General features: G+C 45.8%; 4 protein-coding genes across 4 annotated transcripts; all 4 read left to right on the plus strand.

The window, feature by feature from the left end:
* The first annotated feature begins 8,342 nt into the window (after positions 1 to 8,342).
* BT62DRAFT_466126 (uncharacterized protein) lies at positions 8,343 to 10,421 on the plus strand. The gene is made up of 11 exons (XM_043181026.1): positions 8,343 to 8,751; positions 8,802 to 8,867; positions 8,924 to 9,054; positions 9,103 to 9,268; positions 9,327 to 9,389; positions 9,439 to 9,507; positions 9,559 to 9,620; positions 9,669 to 9,729; positions 9,780 to 9,841; positions 9,898 to 10,121; positions 10,168 to 10,421. The coding sequence occupies exons 1-10, from the start codon at positions 8,660 to 8,662 to the stop codon at positions 10,113 to 10,115; spliced, it is 990 nt and encodes a 329-aa protein (XP_043035345.1). The 5' UTR covers positions 8,343 to 8,659; the 3' UTR covers positions 10,116 to 10,121; positions 10,168 to 10,421.
* Positions 10,295 to 11,129, plus strand: BT62DRAFT_466138 (uncharacterized protein). Its single transcript, XM_043181027.1, has 3 exons — positions 10,295 to 10,541; positions 10,595 to 10,624; positions 10,684 to 11,129. Exons 1-3 carry the CDS (start codon positions 10,427 to 10,429, stop codon positions 11,031 to 11,033), a joined length of 495 nt encoding a protein of 164 aa, XP_043035346.1. The 5' UTR covers positions 10,295 to 10,426; the 3' UTR covers positions 11,034 to 11,129.
* A 1,314-nt stretch (positions 11,130 to 12,443) lies between these two features.
* Positions 12,444 to 14,116, plus strand: BT62DRAFT_996949 (uncharacterized protein). The gene has a single exon (XM_043190619.1). It carries the CDS (start codon positions 12,572 to 12,574, stop codon positions 13,970 to 13,972), a length of 1,401 nt encoding a protein of 466 aa, XP_043035347.1. The 5' UTR covers positions 12,444 to 12,571; the 3' UTR covers positions 13,973 to 14,116.
* A 1,052-nt stretch (positions 14,117 to 15,168) lies between these two features.
* On the plus strand, positions 15,169 to 17,126 carry BT62DRAFT_936723 (uncharacterized protein). The gene is made up of 5 exons (XM_043187178.1): positions 15,169 to 15,240; positions 15,294 to 15,358; positions 15,410 to 16,309; positions 16,366 to 16,782; positions 16,846 to 17,126. Exons 3-5 carry the CDS (start codon positions 15,415 to 15,417, stop codon positions 16,896 to 16,898), a joined length of 1,365 nt encoding a protein of 454 aa, XP_043035348.1. The 5' UTR covers positions 15,169 to 15,240; positions 15,294 to 15,358; positions 15,410 to 15,414; the 3' UTR covers positions 16,899 to 17,126.
* Positions 17,127 to 18,246: the final 1,120 nt, after the last annotated feature.

An 18,246-nucleotide genomic window follows, 5' to 3' on the forward strand; every position in this document is an offset into this window, starting at 1 on the left:
GGTCCCCTGTCTGAGATGATGACCTGTGGCATGCTATATTTGGCATAAACTTCATCCCATAGAATCTTTGCCTATCTCTCTGAGGTTAACTCTGTGGAACAAGCAATTGGTATGATTACTTTAGAAAACCAGTTAACTATAATGATGACCACATCATAGTCATTACAGTCTGGCAGCCTGGTGATCATATCAACTGAGATATGAGTCCATGGTGACAAAGAGACCTCATTCAGATGTAATGGTGCTGCATGTGCCTGTGTTGATGATTTTCCATGTTGGCAGGTTTCACATGCCTTGATGTATCATTCAATGTTCTGACCCATTTGAGGCCACCAGTATTCCTGTAAGACAAGTTCTTTTGTCTTAGTGATGCTGGGGTGTCCAGCCATCATGTGGTCATGACAGATGGTGATGATTTCACCTCTTAATGCTTGATCCCTTGGAATGTAGATCCTTTCATCATATCAGATCATTCTGTCCTCCTTCATTATTCCTCACTCATGATTGAGTGATGAGGCCATCTGTTGGTCCCATTTATGGTTATCCTGAGTTGCACTCTTGATGTGCTTATAAATCTCCTCCTTGATCAGCATTATTATGGCTCAGAAGTGTTCCAGCCTTAATAATGTTACTCTCTCATTGTCATGTCCTCTCTGATCATCATTCACTCATTGGCTTAACAGGTCTGCCTTTTTGTTAGCAGTCCTGGCCTTATGGTGTAGAGTGTACTGATATTGGCTGAGTTCTATTATCCACTGGGTCTGTCTCCTGTTCAGCTTCTGAGGCTGTCAGAAATATCAAAGATTTTGATGGTCAAAGATCTTGAGGGCACCAATCAAATAGTGTCACCACTTCTCTAGGGCAAGCATAATGGCAAGCAATTCTTTGTCATATATCTTGTAGTTCCATTCTGTAACCATGAGTGCCTTGGATAGAAATGCTATGGGGTGCCACTTGCCATCTTGTTCCTGAGATAGAACAGTGCCTATTGCCTCTTTGCTTGAGTCAGCTTTGATGTGGAATTTTCCTTTCTGTGTCAGAATGGCAAGGACTACATCTTCAGCTAGACAGCACTTGAGATTGTTGAAAGCCATCTGCTGAGACAGTCTCCAGGACCATGGGGCATTGCCAGTGAGTTGGGTCATTAGGCAGACTACCTTACTGTAGTCCTGGATAAAGCACCAGTAGAAATTGGTGAACTCTAGGAAGGATTGAAGCTTCTTTTTCTTTGTTGGTTCAGACCATTCCATTACCCCAGCCACCTTGACTGGATCTATTCATATGCTCCCCTCGCTGATGATCACCCTCAGGTACTCAGTCTTGAGCACTTCAAACTCACACTTCTCTGCCTTGAGGAACAGCTTATATTTCCTCATTAAGGCCAACATCTGGCATACCAACTTTCTGTGCTCCTTCCTTGTTTTTGACATGATCAGAATGTTATCAAGATATATGGTTACTTTTCCTGTGGCAATGAGGTCCTTGAATATGTTGTTCATCATCCACTGGAAAGTGGCAGGTGAATTCATGAGCCCAAAAAACATGACCATTAGTTTGAAGAGCCCTCAGTTTGTCCAGAATACTGCTTTCCACTTATCCTCCTCCTTGATTTATATGTTATTGTACCCCCAACAGATGTCTAACTTTATATAATACTTGGCACTGTGAAGCTTGTCCATTAGCTCTGAGATCAGAGACAGGGGGTATTGGTTCTTGATGGTTATTTTATTTAATTTTCGATAGTCTTAGACTGGTCAAAGTTTACCATCCTTCTTTTTGACAAAAAAGAATGATGATGCCATCAGGAATTTGGATGGGTGGATCCTTCCACTGGATAGATTTTCATCAAGAGACTTGTCAAGTTTCTGTTGTTTATTGTTTCTGAGAGGATAAGTTTTGCAATCGAGGTTTATATTAGCATTGAAAACTAACTTGATTGCATGATTCCATGGCTTTGGTTGTGGTAATTCATCAAAGCTCTCCTTCTTGAAGAGGTCCTTATAGTCTCTAACCCAATCAGAGACCATTTCCTCAAATGTCTTTTCTTCTTTTCCCTTGTTGGCCTTAGCTGTGAGGTTATTGGCATGGTGTACAGCTCAGATGTGTATTTTCCACTGTAGGTCGATGGCAAGGATGGTCTCTCCATCCTTCATCTCTTCATCCCAGTGATCTTCAGGATCTTTATCAGGTAGCTCAAAGAGGATTTTTCAGCATTTACACCAGGCAAAAGTAATCTTCTCAGTCTTCCAATTGATGAGAGGATTATGCTGAATCAGCCAGTCATGTCCAAGGAACACTTCTTTAGTTCCTAGGTCCATGACAGCTAGATTAATATATTCAGAATGGTCACTGATTGTGAGTCATAGCTTGGTGAATTTGGTAATTAAGCCAGCCTGGTTTTTTGTACCATCCACATTGTATACCAGTATGGGTGCAGCAGTTGCTCTGGTTGGGATTTGGTGCTTATTGATGAAAGCCCAGTTTATAGAGCTCCCAGTGCATCTGCTGTCCACAAGAGCCATGATGGCAAAGGTGGCACAAGATGTGAGGGTCTCAATTTGTGCTTTTGCCAGTAAGTCTTATCTGACAGTCTTTGAGTGTCAAATGAACTTTTTTGCTCCTTTGAGTTCATCTAGCTATTCCAGGGCTTGGCAATATTCTGCCTCCCTGATCCCTTCAACTACTTCCTTGACCCTAGTTTTGTGGATCCAATTTCATAGTATGGCTTTCACTGCTTCTTTGGTCTTGGCATCTTTAATAGCTCACCAAGTCTATTCAGTCCCAAATAGCTAGAGCCAACTATTGGGGCTCTCTGCCCCAGTTCAGCCCTTAGGTGCTTGAGTCTTTTCTTTGGTTTGCAATTTATTGGTGTATGAAATAGATAATCAGAGTATATTTGAATGCATGTGAGTAGGCATAGGAGTAACTACAGAGATATTATCAGTCTGACTAGCAGCTATTATTGGCACACCATAAAGTCCTTTGGCCAGTCCAGTGGAATTGCTCACTGGCTGGCCTCATCTTTTACTTCCTTGACTTTAGTTTCTGTGTCAAGTCCTTCTTCTTCCTTCTGCAACTCAGCAATCTGGGCATAGATGTCTTCTTGAGTTCACTTCTTCTTTAGGCAGTCTTTGGCCATGTGGCCCTTCTGTCTACAGTTGAAGCACTTCCCTTCTTTCTTCATCCTGTCAATGTCCATGAGCTTCCCTGCCTCTGTATACATTGTTCTAGTTCCAGTCTTCTGTATGCTATAGGTGGGGGCTATCAAGGATCCCAATAATTTCCCAGCAGTTGTCTCTGATGATTTAGAGTTACCTGAGGTTGGCAGGATCAACTTCTTTGAGTAGTCTTGCAGCATTGATTGTTCTGCTTTCTGCCTTTGTCATTCCTTATACATCTCAATAATCCTTTTCTTTCATTCATCATAGCCTACTAGCATCAGGGCTTTGATGCTGATAGCAGAGATCATCATGACATATGAGGAAGGGACTCCTCATTTGAGAGCCTCGACCATTCATCTGTTGTTTGCCATGTCATCTCAAATGCCAGTGAGCTTCATGAGTTGTTCTAGCTCATCGAAGTAGTCAGTGGCCATCTTGTCTCTCATCTTGTAGTCCTTGATCTTTTGTTTATGGATTTCTTGAATCACTGGGTCAATGAACTTGTCATATAGCATTTGTTTGAACACTGACCATGAGAGATATCAGTAGTGCTCTCTAGTGGAGGATCAGAAGTTTGGCAAGATTAGGATCCACCATATTTTAGCCTTCTCCTTGAGATAGGAGGCAGCAAAGACTACTTTGTTCATATCAGTTCTGAGATATCTGATGTAGACTTCAAAGTATTGCTTGCAGTTGACCAGAAATCAGTTGATGAATAAAGTGAGTTGTCATCAGCAATAGAGCTCCTTTGTGGAAGGGCCTCCTTTCAGATGATGACTCTGTTTTTTTCTGCTTGCTTTGTCAGGCAGGGGCTGGACTCTCAAGATTCAGCTTCCCCTGCTGATCCAGAGATTTCAGTATGAGATTGTCAGAGTCTTTGGCTGAGGTTGGAATCATAACAGCCAAGTTGCCATAGATCAGGAGAAGGGTGCAGAATATAAAAAAGTACTTCAGATTGATAATGCCATATACACAGCTCATTTCAGGGTGATAGAAAGTGATCATAGCATTGGTCAGATCGAGAGTGGCAGTTGATACTCTGGTAGTATGCTGACTGGATCCTTGGAATGATTTCTGCTATACTGTTGGGCAGCATATCTTGTTGCTGCATGTCTCAAAACCTCTGTTCATTTGTTAGTCTCAGAATGCAAATATAATTGTCTGGTTTGTGATACTAACCAGTTGGTGTCACACTATAAGAAGTTTATCCCTCTTTCATACAACTCCTGGTACTCCCATATCCTTGTACACTAAATCTCCTCTTCCAATGCTTCTTCATCTATGTCTTCATTCAGTCCATATGTGAGTTTCCCTCTGGCATGAGGTGACTTGCTGCTCTCAGTCTCCTTGTCTTTTCTGAGCTCATCACTCTCCTCTTTTTCAAGGAGGGAAGCAGTGGGTGGGTCATAAAAACTCTCTGCACCCTCTTGCAGTCATACTGTCAACCCACTGTTCTGGCTGAATACTTGGCCCAGCAACAGGGCTTGAAGAGCTTGAGGCATTGAGATAGGTAAAGGCAGGCTGACTTTCAATATTGGAGTCATACTGATTCCCACCTGTTGCTCATGCCACCACCACCTGCTTGCAATAGAGCTGAACATTTTTTCAGTATCTATTGTTGAGAAGCTGCCTGACTATCTGACTCCCAAGGAAGCCTCAGAGAGTGCAGGCAGAGATGTGAGCCATGTTAGAGACTCATAATCTGTAATGTCCAAGGACAGACTTGTCATCTCCAAACATGGTGTCAGCACTGAGAGTCCTTCTAGAAGGGGGATATTGAGGAGTTGGAGGGCAGGCAGGGGTTCTAGAGACATCATCCTGGACTAGAGAAAGGATTCTATCACTCCTTTATTGGGCTTTACTGGCTATGAGGACTTCTGCATTGGTCCAGAGCTCTGAGGCTCAGAGATTGGACTTGGTAGTACTGGGTTTTCTGAATACTGAGGTGGAAAGGAAATGGTCAGCCCATACAGGCATGAGTACAGATACAACTTCTGGTCAGAGCCTATACCAGTTGGAAATATTGGCCCTCTCCAATCATCTCCTCTTGATCTCTCACTGCTCTTCCTGGTGCTGCTGGTTGTATTCAGTGGCTTTCTGCCTCCTCCTTCCATCTTTGATGATTCTTTCTTTGAGCTTGCTATGGATAGGTTGGAGGAGATTATGCTGTCTTTGCTCTTCCTGTTGAAGGGCATCTTTATAATTAAAGGGAATGTTGAGATCCCATGCAGAGAATAGGTAGTGGATGACTTCATTTCAGTTTTTCCAGGCTTGTCGCTTGTCTCTGAGCCACTCTGAGGAAGTCCACCCCATCCTGCTGCTGGTTCTGATAGATGCCAGAGTGGAAGGGCTGTGAGACTGGCTTCCATGTGATGCCTGTCAGAGTCTTGGAGCTATCTGAGCAGCATCAAGAGAATCTCAGGCATGGTCAGCAACCCCATGGGTTCGAGGGATGGTGAAATAGTTAGAGGAGAGAGACTGCTGGAAGAAATCCCCTGGGAGCTCCTCATCCTCATGGTCAGAGACAGAGGCTTGTACCCAAGGGTTTCAAAATCCTGTGAGACCAGTGTTGCTGTTTCTGCTGTTGGGTCAGAGAGAGGGTATCGGTATCTCTCCTCTTCTTGAATGTTCTCTTGATGCATGCTGCTAGATCCAGCTTCAGGTATGGGGCTTGTTGTGAGCTGGTGGGATGTTCTTTGGGATTTAAAGATGTCATGTAAAGGAAGATCTGAGGTTATGTTGCAGAGGATATGATGGATGTGTTGGAATTCATTGTAGTGTCAGACAGTCTAGGCAGTAATCAAGTGACATCCCCAACACAGCTGGATGATCACAAGTAAGCCTAAAAGTGTTTTGATGATGGAGGCTAGGAGTTTGAAGAACTCCCAATCAAAGTTCAGATCTGATATGTTGATAGAAGGCATTCAGTTTCCTCCACACCATAGTGCATGAGGAAAGAGAAGAAGAAGCTTCAAGCTAATTGTTAGATTCAAGCATCATGTGAACAGATACATGTGATACACAGTAGTCTCCTCACACTTCAGGAGATCAACCAGATTCACTGATATATAGTCTGATCAGTATGTCACAAGGCCTGTAGACTGGCTCAAGGTAGAATGGTATAAGAATAAACTTTGGCTCAAAGCTGGGAATTACCAGTGAGAGCAAACCTCCTTAAATATAGTACAAGATTTGCTAATAATATTACCTGCCTATTGTAAGTTTCTGAGTCCATTATGCCTATTGTCCTAGAGCATTGTTATCATACACAAAAGAGTGATTGTGCATTATCAGGCAATGTTGTTGACTCAAAAGACAATGACAGACTCAGCTAGTTGTGATGACTAAGCTTTGTCCCATAGTCTCAAGCACTCATCTTAGCACTCTGACTAAGCATAAATAGGGGTTAATCATGAAATAAAAGGTTGAATGGGAGAAAATCATAACAACAAGCTCCACAAAGTCAAAGCCCATAGTGGAGGAACAACAACAACTGTAGACTATCTGGTCAGTTGGAAGGGCTACAGACCAGAGTCAAATCAATGGGTCAACAAAAAGTACATGAATGCTGAGAATGCAATTCATGACTATGAACAGATGTTGAACTGATAATTTATCAGTCAATGTCTTCATACATCTGCTATATGAACATATGGACTTATCTCTAAATTAGCCATCAGGATGATAGTCTTAAAGAGGGGGTAATATTATGATTTTTCCTCATTTTTATCTTTTATTCAAGAGATTGACCCTTATCTTTGCTTAGTCAGAGCATCTAGACCAGCACTTAGGACCATGGGATAGGCTTAGTCATCACAACAGTACCTAGTCAGTCACTGTTCTTCAACACAACAGTAACTGCTCAATGATGAACAATATCCTTTTGTAGATAGCTTCACAACACTGGACAAAACACTCTATAGTGCCAGGATGCACAATTAGGTAGTTATATCTTTAGAACAGATGACAACTGGTATATAAGTAGTGTAGCTCTTGCTGTAATAACCCCAGCTTTAAGCTAAAGTTTTATCTTCACCATCTTATCTCAAGTGACATGCAAATGCCTTGACTACACAGAACCAAATAACACATTCAGTAGACTCTGACATCATTGCCTGAAGTGTGAGGCAGTGTCAGTTTATCATGTGTTTAGGTCACATGGAATTTGGGCTTAACACAGGCTATCTGAAACCCATAATCTTATTGTCAAAAGAGCTTTCCTATTGCTCTTCTTCCAATCTGCCACCAGTGCCACATCTGCCAAGGCCAGAGTGCTTCCATCTGCATAATCAATTAGTCCTAAATTGGTTAGAATATTTATCATCTTGATTTTCCAAGTCAGGTAATTTTCTGGGCCCTTAAGGGGATCAATTCTGTACATGGACTGGCTATCCATGTGGTTCTACATGTGTACATGAAGTATGAGAGAGTGTGAAGTGAGTAGCAATGTAAGTAGTTCAGTTATAGCTGGGGCCTATAACCTGTTGAAAGTACAGTATAGAGAATTAGATTAGCCTCTCAAGAGAGAGACATCATACTTAAATACATTTTGTACTACTTTGAGAGCTTTCTATGAAATACTATATAAGTCCCAATTATAGTCTAAGTCAGCTGCTGCTGATTGATGTAGTGTCTTCAAGTACATTCTTGTACTTGCTTGGGATTGCTATCCCAACATAAAGTAGGACCATGACCATGAGCCCATGAAGATACATTTGAGAAAGGGCCTGAGCATCAGTGTCAAAGAGAAAAGCATCTGTTAAAGGCATTTCAAAATATGCATGCATACATGCTACCACATATGCTAGAAAACTGGGACCAGGTTCACAGGAACGGCCTATAAAAGAACCATGCCGTGTTGAGATGTCCTCGTGTACAGACCAATCCTGTGTCCTTAAGAATTACTCTAAGACACGTGGTTAAACACGTTGATACACGCTGTGCAGTGACATCAGCGAGCGATCGCGTTAAATGAGATCAACGCGTACTACCAAAAACAGCTATTTCTATTACCTTGGCACCATATTTAATCGCTTTAAATGGGAGACGACATCAATACAGTTTGAGGGAAAAACGTGAGCGGAAGTCGAAAGATTTGTCCTAATAGAGTCAGTTACAATAAACCGCAGATCCAAAACCTTCGAGCGGATCGTGGGAGTGACTTGGATATTGAATTGCGATGGCAGTCTGGAATCTGCCTGTAGAACACGGGTCTGTTTTCGTGTCAAATTTTTGCACAAAATTCACGACGTACGTAGCTGCATGGACGTTCAACGCAGGTCCAGCAGGCGCAAGCACCTCGGATCACGCGAGGCATCCATATGCGGCGACCCCTAAATACGGCTTCTGGACCCTTCGACCCAATGCAATCGAACACACCATGCCCCTGTGGTATCTTCCGGTTGTCTTAGATTCCAGCCTTGGGATGCGGACTTGCAACGATTCTATCTCTACTATCCTCGCTGGTGCCAAGTTGCCTGACTGACTTCGTCGCAAGCATGCTGCTTGCTGAGGTCGAGTACAGCAGCAAAATACCGTTGACGAAGGACACAATTTTTCGTATCGGTACAACCGCCATATGCGCATACGAGTACGGGTCTTCCTGTCATCGTCGATTGAGCGCACTCGAGCCTCTTTTAGCTATGTTCGTACCATGCCAGCAGAGTACAAGTTTTGGAGGGACAGAGATCATCAGATTCGTGCCAAGTATGTTCCCTATCCTTTCTTTTCTTCTCCGTGACTGACATTTTCCTATTTGGCAGCCTCGTCTTGTTCGTCCTCATCAGATACATCAGTATGACCCTTGTTATAGTCAGCAATGTTGGCTATTTCGCACTTTCCTTTAGTCCAGAATCATGTCGGAGGTATTATATGTTCCCCGTCGCATTAAAAGGTATTTTTTCCCTTCAATTCGTGAGCGCAGTGACTGATATTCTGCAAGTCTTGCAGGCGTGCGTGTGCCAGTTTGTCCTTGGCCTTCGAACGTACAGCATCTCGAGGCGCTCGGAGCGTGTGAAGATCTTTCTTATCATTTTCACTCTGATAATTATCGCCCTGCAGTGGTTCACTAACTTGTATGGGAGAGTCGTGCTCCAGGCGAACGGCAAGTAAGTCTGATCTCTGATATATCTCAGGTAGCGAATCCACGCTGACAACTATCTGGAGTTGCACTTCTGGGAATGAACCGACGAAATTAGTCAACTGGACCTTCTACATCTGGGCAATGTTGTATGTGAGATTCATTTCGTGTATTCGCACTACTGATTTTATCTCTCAGGTATGATGTTGTGACTCTTGGCCTTTCGACCTATTACTTGATCAGGGTTGGCGGGGCCGGATTGTCTTCGTGAGTATTCACTCACACATAGTTCTTATCAAAGTTTGACACCTTTTTAAGTATGACTGGTCTGGGTAGGGCCATGATTATGGATGGACTAGGGTATATCGCTATTCTCACCAGTAAGCTTGATGCATCTGAAGGTCGAATTTATGCTTACCAGGATACAGTTACGAATACACTCAACATCGTTCTATATCATGAATTGGAGCTAGAAAGCCAAGCTGCTGGGTAAGTGTTTACACCCCTCTCGTAGCTTCACGCTTACGCTTTCGGTTCAGGGTAAGTCTGGGTTTCACCTTCACATGGATTATGACACAGAACATCCTCATCAAAACACGCAGTATGGTTCTTCTTGCCCTTACTTACGACCTCTTGTGACCAATCCTGTTTATCTAGATGCCGGGATGCGCTCATTCAAATCCCTGCAGCCATCGGGTGGGCGAAACCCGTACACCGGCAGTAGATCAGATGATCAGACCAGCATGCCGGTTACTACGCCGCGAGACGTCGAGCTCCAAGTCCAGGTCCAGATTGATCATGACCGCAGAGTAGACCAACCAGGGGTGAAGTGGAGTATGGATGAAACCGACCTCAACTCAGATTTGGGGCATTAGAATATTGTGAGTTTCTAAATCTCTCATCCCATTCGTTCATAATGTATGACAGGGCGCTAATAGAGGATCGACTTTCTTTCCTTGGGCCATTTACGGGCCTACGCCACGATTGAAAGTCCGCAATACCACTGTTACATTTGAAACTGTCAATGCTCCGAGTCCATCATTATTCGCGGGCAATATATGCCCTAATACCGCAGATCCCTGTACACTACCATAACGAACGATTACCATTCTAGTGTTCCCCCTCCGAACAAGAAAAGAATTCAAGATCACTTTGGTGCTCTCATATAAAATGCCAAACGCTGTGGATGTGGCCCCATTTGCCCCAGTTACGCGTTATATCAATGCCTGCCAGTCGCCGACGTCGCGGAAGTGGAAGCGCCAGAAGCTTTAATAGCGTCATGTCGCCACAGCTACGCAAAGGTATGTATTTTGAGTCTGAGGTCATGTCTGAGACTTACCATGATTTTTTTTAGGAATCCCTCTCATCCACAGACGAAATGAAGGTGCCAGACGCTTTTGGATCCATAACTTGTTGTTTGTTGACTCTTAACTGGAGTCACAGAGCTCATCGGTGATAGGATCAAAGCCGACGTCAAGAAGCGCATTGCCAAGATGGCGACGCACCGACGCAGACATGAATTCTTTGGCGGACTATGGTTCTCTTGTGCAGGGACCAGCTGCGCCACATATCGGAGCGTCAATAGCCTCGAGGACTGGGATATATATTATCCGTACTTCGAATCTGAGGCTGACGTACTTCTTGGCTCTGACACGACAGCCACCTCTCTGACATCAATGGATTCCTTGCTTCCTTCTGTTTGTTATATTTCTCAGCAATTGTCCACGGTCGTCAGTCCTGGAGCTGATGCGGACTTTGCAGAATATTCGAACACCGATTTATCAATACCATGAAACGGCATATATACCAGCTGCTGAAAGATGTTTTGAACACGGGGCAACAACGACGATACTGCCGGGGTCGGCGCTGAGTTCAACAACTTCAAGTTGTAGTACCATCGTCTGGTCTGAGGTCGGGGATAGTGATAAGCCAGTTAGGGAGAGTACTGAATATTTCAAACGCACTGCTGGATTTTTGCCATCGTTGTATGACATCCAAATGATTCGCTTATACAAATGTCCGCATTTCTGATGCGAGTTTGAAAGCAGGAGTTACAGAGGGTTGTCAGTAAGCGGTAAGCGTGGTAGTTTCATTAACAAAACGCCAGTGCTAACACTGGTAGATAGGGTTACAAGTCGGTGCATACAGCAGGCATTTTTCCTTGTCCAGGATGCGGTGTAGTATTCCTCAAAAGTAAAGCGCTTAATGTCAGTATCGACCTGCAGTATGTTTCTCAGTAATTTTATCATCAAACACTCTTAGGGACACATAAAAGTGCATGTAAATTCGAACCATTCGCGTAAAAAGACGATCCAAAGGCATTCTTGCCTTCGCTGCGAAAGGAGATTCGTTCATAAATGTACACGAGGCCAAGAAACATGCCGCTGGGAGCGTAAGGGGAGAAGGCGGAGGAGGCGGATCGTAGCACGTGTACGTTAGGGGCAGCGTAGACATAGAGCGCACGTTTCCGCAGTTAGACGGACAATCCATCCATTCATCTCCCATCATCTCTAAGGCATTCCATGTAGTGATGAGAGTGGGATTCGAACCCACGCCCTTTCGGACCAGATGTCCAGGGTTGTACCGACCTCTGCTGCTTACCCCGGAAGTGGAATGCAATTTGGCTATATATAGGTACAGGGGAGAGGTGGGTGGGTGACAAAAGAGGTTCGCTAGCGACTTGTACAATAGAATGCAATAGAACTTGATTTAAAAATCAGTTAGAAGTGATGAGGCCGGGAGACTATGGGTGAGCTTCTATAAGCTGGTAGTGGAGGCAGAGCCTCACCAGGCAATGAGAATTGGCTGACAATGATAGAAGAGGCGAAGCCTTGATGCCTGGGGGTGCGGGATGAAGATGGAGATGAGTCTGAGACATCGACGCCGAGGTCTCTCATGAATCAGCCTCAGCCGCTCTTCGGCACTGAAACCGAGACGGCGCCGATGGCTCATCTTCATGAACGAAGCGGAGCTCCGTGTTAGCCAAGTCAGAGGTGTTTCGGGGATTTGCGCAGAGGCCTACGAAAACGCTCCCTACCCTAGGAATCCGCCTTTACGCTGGATTATTTTAAACAAATTATCAATATCTACTAGCCTCCAACCCATGCCTTGTGATCACTGTAACGGCTCCCCTGAAGATGTATAGTGGTGACGTGATCGTGTTTAGCTACTAAAAAGGCAAGCCACCGGGATCCGGCATTTAAATGGTTCGGGATTAACATGTTCGTCTCGTTTAACTATCAACCACCATCTCGTCTATCTTACCCTGCCCTTACATCCCCCCACGCCTATACTTCTGGCTTCCACCTACACGAGACAACACATCTTCACCATGGCACCACGTTCCTTCCAACACCTTACTGTCATATTCTGTTATCTTTTGGTTGCGAGTTCGGAGGGCGCCTTGGCTTCACCTTTACGCCTACAAGACGATCCAAACCGAACAACCCACGATGCCCGTATCGCCCTCATATCTTCCTATATTGATAATGCCCTTTTGTCTATCTCTCCTGGATCTTCAGAGAGCCTTACTGATGCCCTCAATTCGACACGAAGGGCTATCTCTGACGGCGTTATCACCTCTCCAGCACTCTCGGATGCCGAAACTCAGTATTCGCAGACCATGATATCAAACTCTCAGGACGATACTCGGACGCCGTCACCAACTCCCACGTCGGATGCGCAAACCGCGGAGCCAACAAGCACATCATCGCCTAGCCAGGATCGGACGGAGGACTCTGCATCTGCATCTCCAAGTGCCTCGAGTTACTTGTGGGACGTGCCAAGCTATACCGACTCGCCCAGTCTGACTGCCACGCTGCAAGATGCGGCGAGTAGCGTCGATTTCGTGTCCAACTCCATACCAACACCTACTAGGACCAGCCCGATTCAAGTAGGACCAGGCCTGGTAATCGTCCCAACCTCAGTATCTTCGATCGAGCAGCAGCTCGACCTTGGGACAACTACGTCTCTTTCTGCTACTTCCGACTTTTCATCCTCAGTTCCTGTCAATCCTTTGCACACAAAAACGCCGCAGACGTCGCCTAAACACTATCATGTTCCGGTCCACCGGCTAGTCGTCCTTGTCATTGGGTTCTTCAGTTTGATCGCTCTAGTTGTCCTTGTCTATTTCGTAGCAAGCAGGCCGTCTCTCAAAAAATGGTTAAATCGAGTACGAGGCATCAAAAAAGGGAAAGTAGTACGGTGGGACGACGTTGTTGAACAAGATAGCTTGACCGAGGCGACAGAAAAGGGGAACCACGAGTCTTCCTTCAGCTTCTGCGTCACGCCGCCGACGCCGGAGGCACCTCGCAAGGCAAAGCCGGTGCCTACGGTAAAATTGCCATGGTTGACGCTTCCTTTGCAGACGGTTCGCAGTAATGGCACCAATCGATCTTCGTTGGAAGTGGCTGCTCTCAATGGTGGTCTTTCGAGGAGCCGATGGTCGGTTTGCTCCTCGAGGAGCACTTGGGGCACTTTCTCTGCTCGCTCTTCTGAATCCTCAGGGTCGTGGTACAGCGACGACGAGTCGGTGCCGGAGAGAAAGAGTGTGCCTTTGCTTTCTCCGGAGGTGTTCTTTACGCTTCCTTCGGGGCATTCTGAGTCTGGGAACTCGAGACGGTCAAGCGCGCCTGTTGACTGCCGGACCAGCAAGGTTGTTGGCAAAGATGTCAATGAAGGGGGAAGAGGGCGATCGAAGTCTGTAGGATTTTTGACGGGTTTATCATGGTGACCGGTGTTCGTATGTTTGTTTCTTTAGGGTATCTTGATTGGTGTATCGTAGTGTATCCTGATAGCGAGTAGCGTTTCTCCGTTCACATACCAGTATTGGCGATATTTCCGTTTAAACACCAGGGAATTAACGTAATGTGGAGCGACGAAAGCTGAACCTGGCGCTAGGCATAGTAGGCGATCATTGACTCGTAGAGTTAATACACCCGCTCTCCCAGAAGGGGGAGCGACTCCCGGTTAGGACGATGGGCGCCGACTTTCTACAAGCCTGTGGGAAGAGGCGTTCTCATACCCCAGACTGTGATGGCCGGGACAATTAGAAGCTGCAAAGATTGGATTCGAGATTTCGTTTGAAACCTTACCAGTATGACATTCATGGTGATGTGATTCGTGTCTTTCGGATTTCCAGAAGACTGACTACAGTAAAGTATGATTTTACGGGAATAGGCTATCAGCGCACACGGTTTTCGGTCAAACCTGGCGATGTAACTGAGGTGGGATAGAAGGATTCTTATACTCTGGGCTGTGATGGTGGGAAGTCCACAAGGAGGAATTGTCACAATTATTCAGAAGTATCGCCGTCAGAAGGTATGGTGCCTCTGGGTGTTTACCGGGTGGTGTGATAGACTAGGACGTTCTTGGAGTTCTCTCTAAAGCCATCTTAGCGGAATAAAAGGCTAGAACGGCATCTCAAGTTGCGAGAACGCACGATTATCGGTCAGGGTGATGAGTTTAGACTCGGAGGAAGCGTTGTTTACGTTCACCGAGGTATTGTGATTAGGAGATATCCATTGATGGGTATGGACTTCTGATTCTTAAAGCCAGGGTAGTAGGTTGTCGCGAGCGTAGTTACTATGTTTCTGGGAGTAGTAGTTGAATTTGCAAATTTTCAGGTATGGAAAGAATCGACCTTGGAGCGTAGCAATATATTTCTCATGGCAGGACAAATCAGTTAATTTCTGATAGAATGAGGGATTTAGACGCCTGTGAGTTTTGAGAGGCCGATGTTACCGAGGAGAAAAACGTACGTATTCGCAGCTTTTATCGCGTCGCTGCGAAAATGTGTCGGCGGAGTGTTGACACTTAATCCAAGAGATAGGTAGGTAAGAGGGAGTGCAGTGAGAGGGAGGCAAGACGGGAGTCCGGCCCGACCGTTCGATTCTGAAATGAAGCTGACTAAGCATCATAGAAATCTCACCTTGTCTCATTACCGCCATCCTTGGATCAAACAAATTTCTTCCTGCCCAAGAAACTAGATTTATAGGACATGTAAGCCATGGTACTGTGTTACCTATTACTACCTTGCTAAATCTCATCCCCAGTATTGCTCAGGCCTTTCTCGGAACGAGGTGGCATTTTCTGGTTCTACAGTGAAGTAATTCTTCAGGTGCGACCCTGTTCCTATATTAATATTGCAAACCTTCATCTGTTCTTGCAGAAAAAATGGCGACGCGTCTACCACAGGAGCTCATCGATAAAATCCTCGACGATCTAGACGGAGACCCATTCTCGACAATCTCCACGTACCGGTCAATTTCCCTGGCAAACAGCTGTTTCACTCCCTCTGCGCAGAAGCGGCTGCTCCGGAACATTAAGCTTCTCCGACGATCCTGCAGGCAGTTCAATGCACTCCTGACGGAATCACCTCATGTCGGGCAGTACGTAAAGAGACTACACATCTACAGTCATTCCGTTTCTCCTATTACCGCAGAGGTGCTTCGTCGCCTTCCGAACCTCCGTACTCTGAAAGTCGACAGTGATGGGTTATCGTCTGTTGCGGATCACCTGCATATCGGGTTGAGCAGTGTGAGGTGTCTGGATCTCTCGCTCATGCAGTTGAGAGACCTCTCGACACTGCTCAAGGCGATCTCATTGTTTCCCTCATTGGAACTCCTCAGATTGGAGAGAGTCGGCTTGCAGGACAACCGCCCTAAAGAGAAAACCTCAGGGCTGTCTGCGGGGTCGGGTAGGGACTGGCGATACCTCTTTTCCCTGAGTATCTTCAACCAAGCCCCTATTGATTTTGATTTTGTAGATGACGATCCCCCGGTTGATCGCAATAACGAGGATCCCAATGCCCAGATTGCGTTTGAGCCTCCGACGGAGTGGAAGATGCCGTCGCTGCAGGCGTTGCAGATACGCGTAGATGATAATATCGTACAGTCGATATTGTTGAATAACCTTAGTGGCATGACCCCTGCGGCGCAGTTGGGCAAGTTGCGTGCTCTGAGGGTGACGGCGTCGGCTTTGACGTCGTTTGAAGTCATTCAGCGGCTTTTGGATAAGGTGCCTACGACACTGGAGGAGTTGGTGATGTTTACTCGCGCGCTGCCGTATAGTGAGTTGTGCGCTCACTTAACGTCATTCATTGCTTAATAGTGTTGGTTTATCTAGCGGCTCGACATATCGATATGAGCAAGCTCACGAAGCTGAGGTCCCTTTACCTACAAGTGTGGATGAAATACCCCCGTTCTTCGACGCCAACGCAAGACGAATACTTCTCATGGCTTGTCAACATGTTCACAACCATGCCGGACTGCGTGCAGAACGTGTACATGAACGTCATCTTCGGGACGCAACAAGAGGATTTCCCGTTGAACGTATGGTCCAACCTTGGAAAAATCTTCGCCCAGCAACACCGTAAGACGAATCTGCATGTGGTGTTTGGAGATAAGGAGCTGGAGAACTACGCCCATTATTTTCCGAGCCAGACGTATTTCGAGAAATCGATGAATGTGTGTCTGGGCTCGTTGAAAGGGCAGGGACGTCTGCAGATCTGGACTGCGCAGGAGTTTATGTATCGCGAGAAAGGTGTGTAATACGTTTTTCTTTTGAAGGAGAATGGACTTGTGCTCATGGTTCGAGATGGTCTAGGCACGAAGAATTTCGCCGTGTTCGTTACACCGGAGTTGATACTGTCTGCGTGAATTTCGGGATATAATTTTTTTTTTGGTTATTATGGTTACGGCTTTACAGGTGTCGGGGTGCTCCGCCGTTTGTGATTTCCCGTAGACGGAACAGCGAATTCGGTATTTTTATCTTTTGCTTTTTCATTTTTTTTCAAATGGAGACTATATCTATTCATGTTTCAACTAGCACATAACGTTACTATTCTTTTTTTTTTGGCGAATGGGACCACTTCACTGACGTGTTCATGCTGCCCGATATCATACAAAGCTGGCGGATTCCCTAGGGTTAGGGTAGAAGTCAGGCCGACGGGGAACAGCAACTTTCAATCTCCGCTGGGTGCATCGTTTACTTGTTTACGTCGGCGCGACCGATGTTTTTCCCTTTTTTATTCGCGGGCGCCTCACGCAATGCTCCAGGAATTGACACATATGGCCCGTGTAACGCAGCTTCAGGATGAAATCGAACAGGTGGGTACTCACCCTCGCCTAGTCGATGCGAATCGTTGACATGGAACAATGCTCTCGAAGCCCCTCACTGTAATGTCGAATAGTCTTGCCTACCTCACTTCTCGATCCAATTTTCTTCACGTCAGTGCCTCTGTTCCCGTTCCGAAGTTATAAGGAACCCGGACAAGTATGATGCCGTAGAGGTCTTTGAAGGTACGAAGGCCGTCTGCTAGACTGCGCTCTGTTATGCTGACCGCGTACTCATGACAGCTAATATACGGAAAAGGCTCGAAGACAAAATAAGCGAAGCTAATGCTGAATACGCTGGGGATCTGACTAGGACCAGTATGTTTTCTTACTCTCTTCTCCCGTCCTCGCTAAACGCCGCCGGCAGAGAGCCTCCATGCACAAGTTTCGGAACTCCTCAAGATGATGCTTTCCGACAACAGTATCATTGCCAAATAAATACGTTTCCTGGTAGCTGGTGACTGTACGCATTGTCAGAACGAATGAGTACGTGTCTACGCTCAGTCGGCGAGGTAGCATCTTGTTCTTAGCGCGGTTATACTATGAGCTAATAGCAGCGATTCACAGTGTCCAGGTCCTTCATTTGCCGGCGCTGGCGGTACCGTACCTTCTATTGACGTATGTACGGTCATCCAACACGGAGAGAGAGCGGAAAATGTTTACCGACGTCGCGCCTTCAACTGTGAATGTCAATCTTGCTACCTGCTTGGCGAATGGTTAAGCGACGTCAGTGCCTTGTCGGTTGAAAGATCCTATGTCTGCCAGCAATACGGATCTGACGGCGGCTCCGCTCAGTACGCGCTCAGTACGCTGTCGCCGGTGATTTACTGCGAGCAGAGGTCCGCTCAATTACCTCCTTTGTTCCACTGTAGCCGCGCCGATGAGATGTCAA

Source organism: Guyanagaster necrorhizus (genome assembly GCF_019112545.1).
Source record: "Guyanagaster necrorhizus MCA 3950 unplaced genomic scaffold BT62scaffold_34, whole genome shotgun sequence".
NCBI classification, from domain to species: domain Eukaryota; kingdom Fungi; phylum Basidiomycota; class Agaricomycetes; order Agaricales; family Physalacriaceae; genus Guyanagaster; species Guyanagaster necrorhizus.

Excerpts from the sequence above, each read along its gene's own strand:
- BT62DRAFT_466126 (XM_043181026.1), top strand. The coding sequence starts at position 8,660 with ATGCTGCTTGCTGAGGTCGAGTACAGCAGCAAAATACCGTTGACGAAG. Across the intron at positions 9,390-9,438 it reads TTCTACATCTGGGCAATGTT|GTATGATGTTGTGACTCTTG; the intron begins GTATGTGAGATT and ends TTTATCTCTCAG. Across the intron at positions 9,508-9,558 it reads GGCGGGGCCGGATTGTCTTC|TATGACTGGTCTGGGTAGGG; the intron begins GTGAGTATTCAC and ends CACCTTTTTAAG.
- BT62DRAFT_466138 (XM_043181027.1), top strand. The coding sequence starts at position 10,427 with ATGTGGCCCCATTTGCCCCAGTTACGCGTTATATCAATGCCTGCCAGT. Across the intron at positions 10,542-10,594 it reads GTCGCCACAGCTACGCAAAG|GAATCCCTCTCATCCACAGA; the intron begins GTATGTATTTTG and ends GATTTTTTTTAG. Across the intron at positions 10,625-10,683 it reads CATCCACAGACGAAATGAAG|AGCTCATCGGTGATAGGATC; the intron begins GTGCCAGACGCT and ends CTGGAGTCACAG.
- BT62DRAFT_996949 (XM_043190619.1), top strand. The coding sequence starts at position 12,572 with ATGGCACCACGTTCCTTCCAACACCTTACTGTCATATTCTGTTATCTT.
- BT62DRAFT_936723 (XM_043187178.1), top strand. The coding sequence starts at position 15,415 with ATGGCGACGCGTCTACCACAGGAGCTCATCGATAAAATCCTCGACGAT. Across the intron at positions 16,310-16,365 it reads TACTCGCGCGCTGCCGTATA|CGGCTCGACATATCGATATG; the intron begins GTGAGTTGTGCG and ends TGGTTTATCTAG. Across the intron at positions 16,783-16,845 it reads GTTTATGTATCGCGAGAAAG|GCACGAAGAATTTCGCCGTG; the intron begins GTGTGTAATACG and ends GAGATGGTCTAG.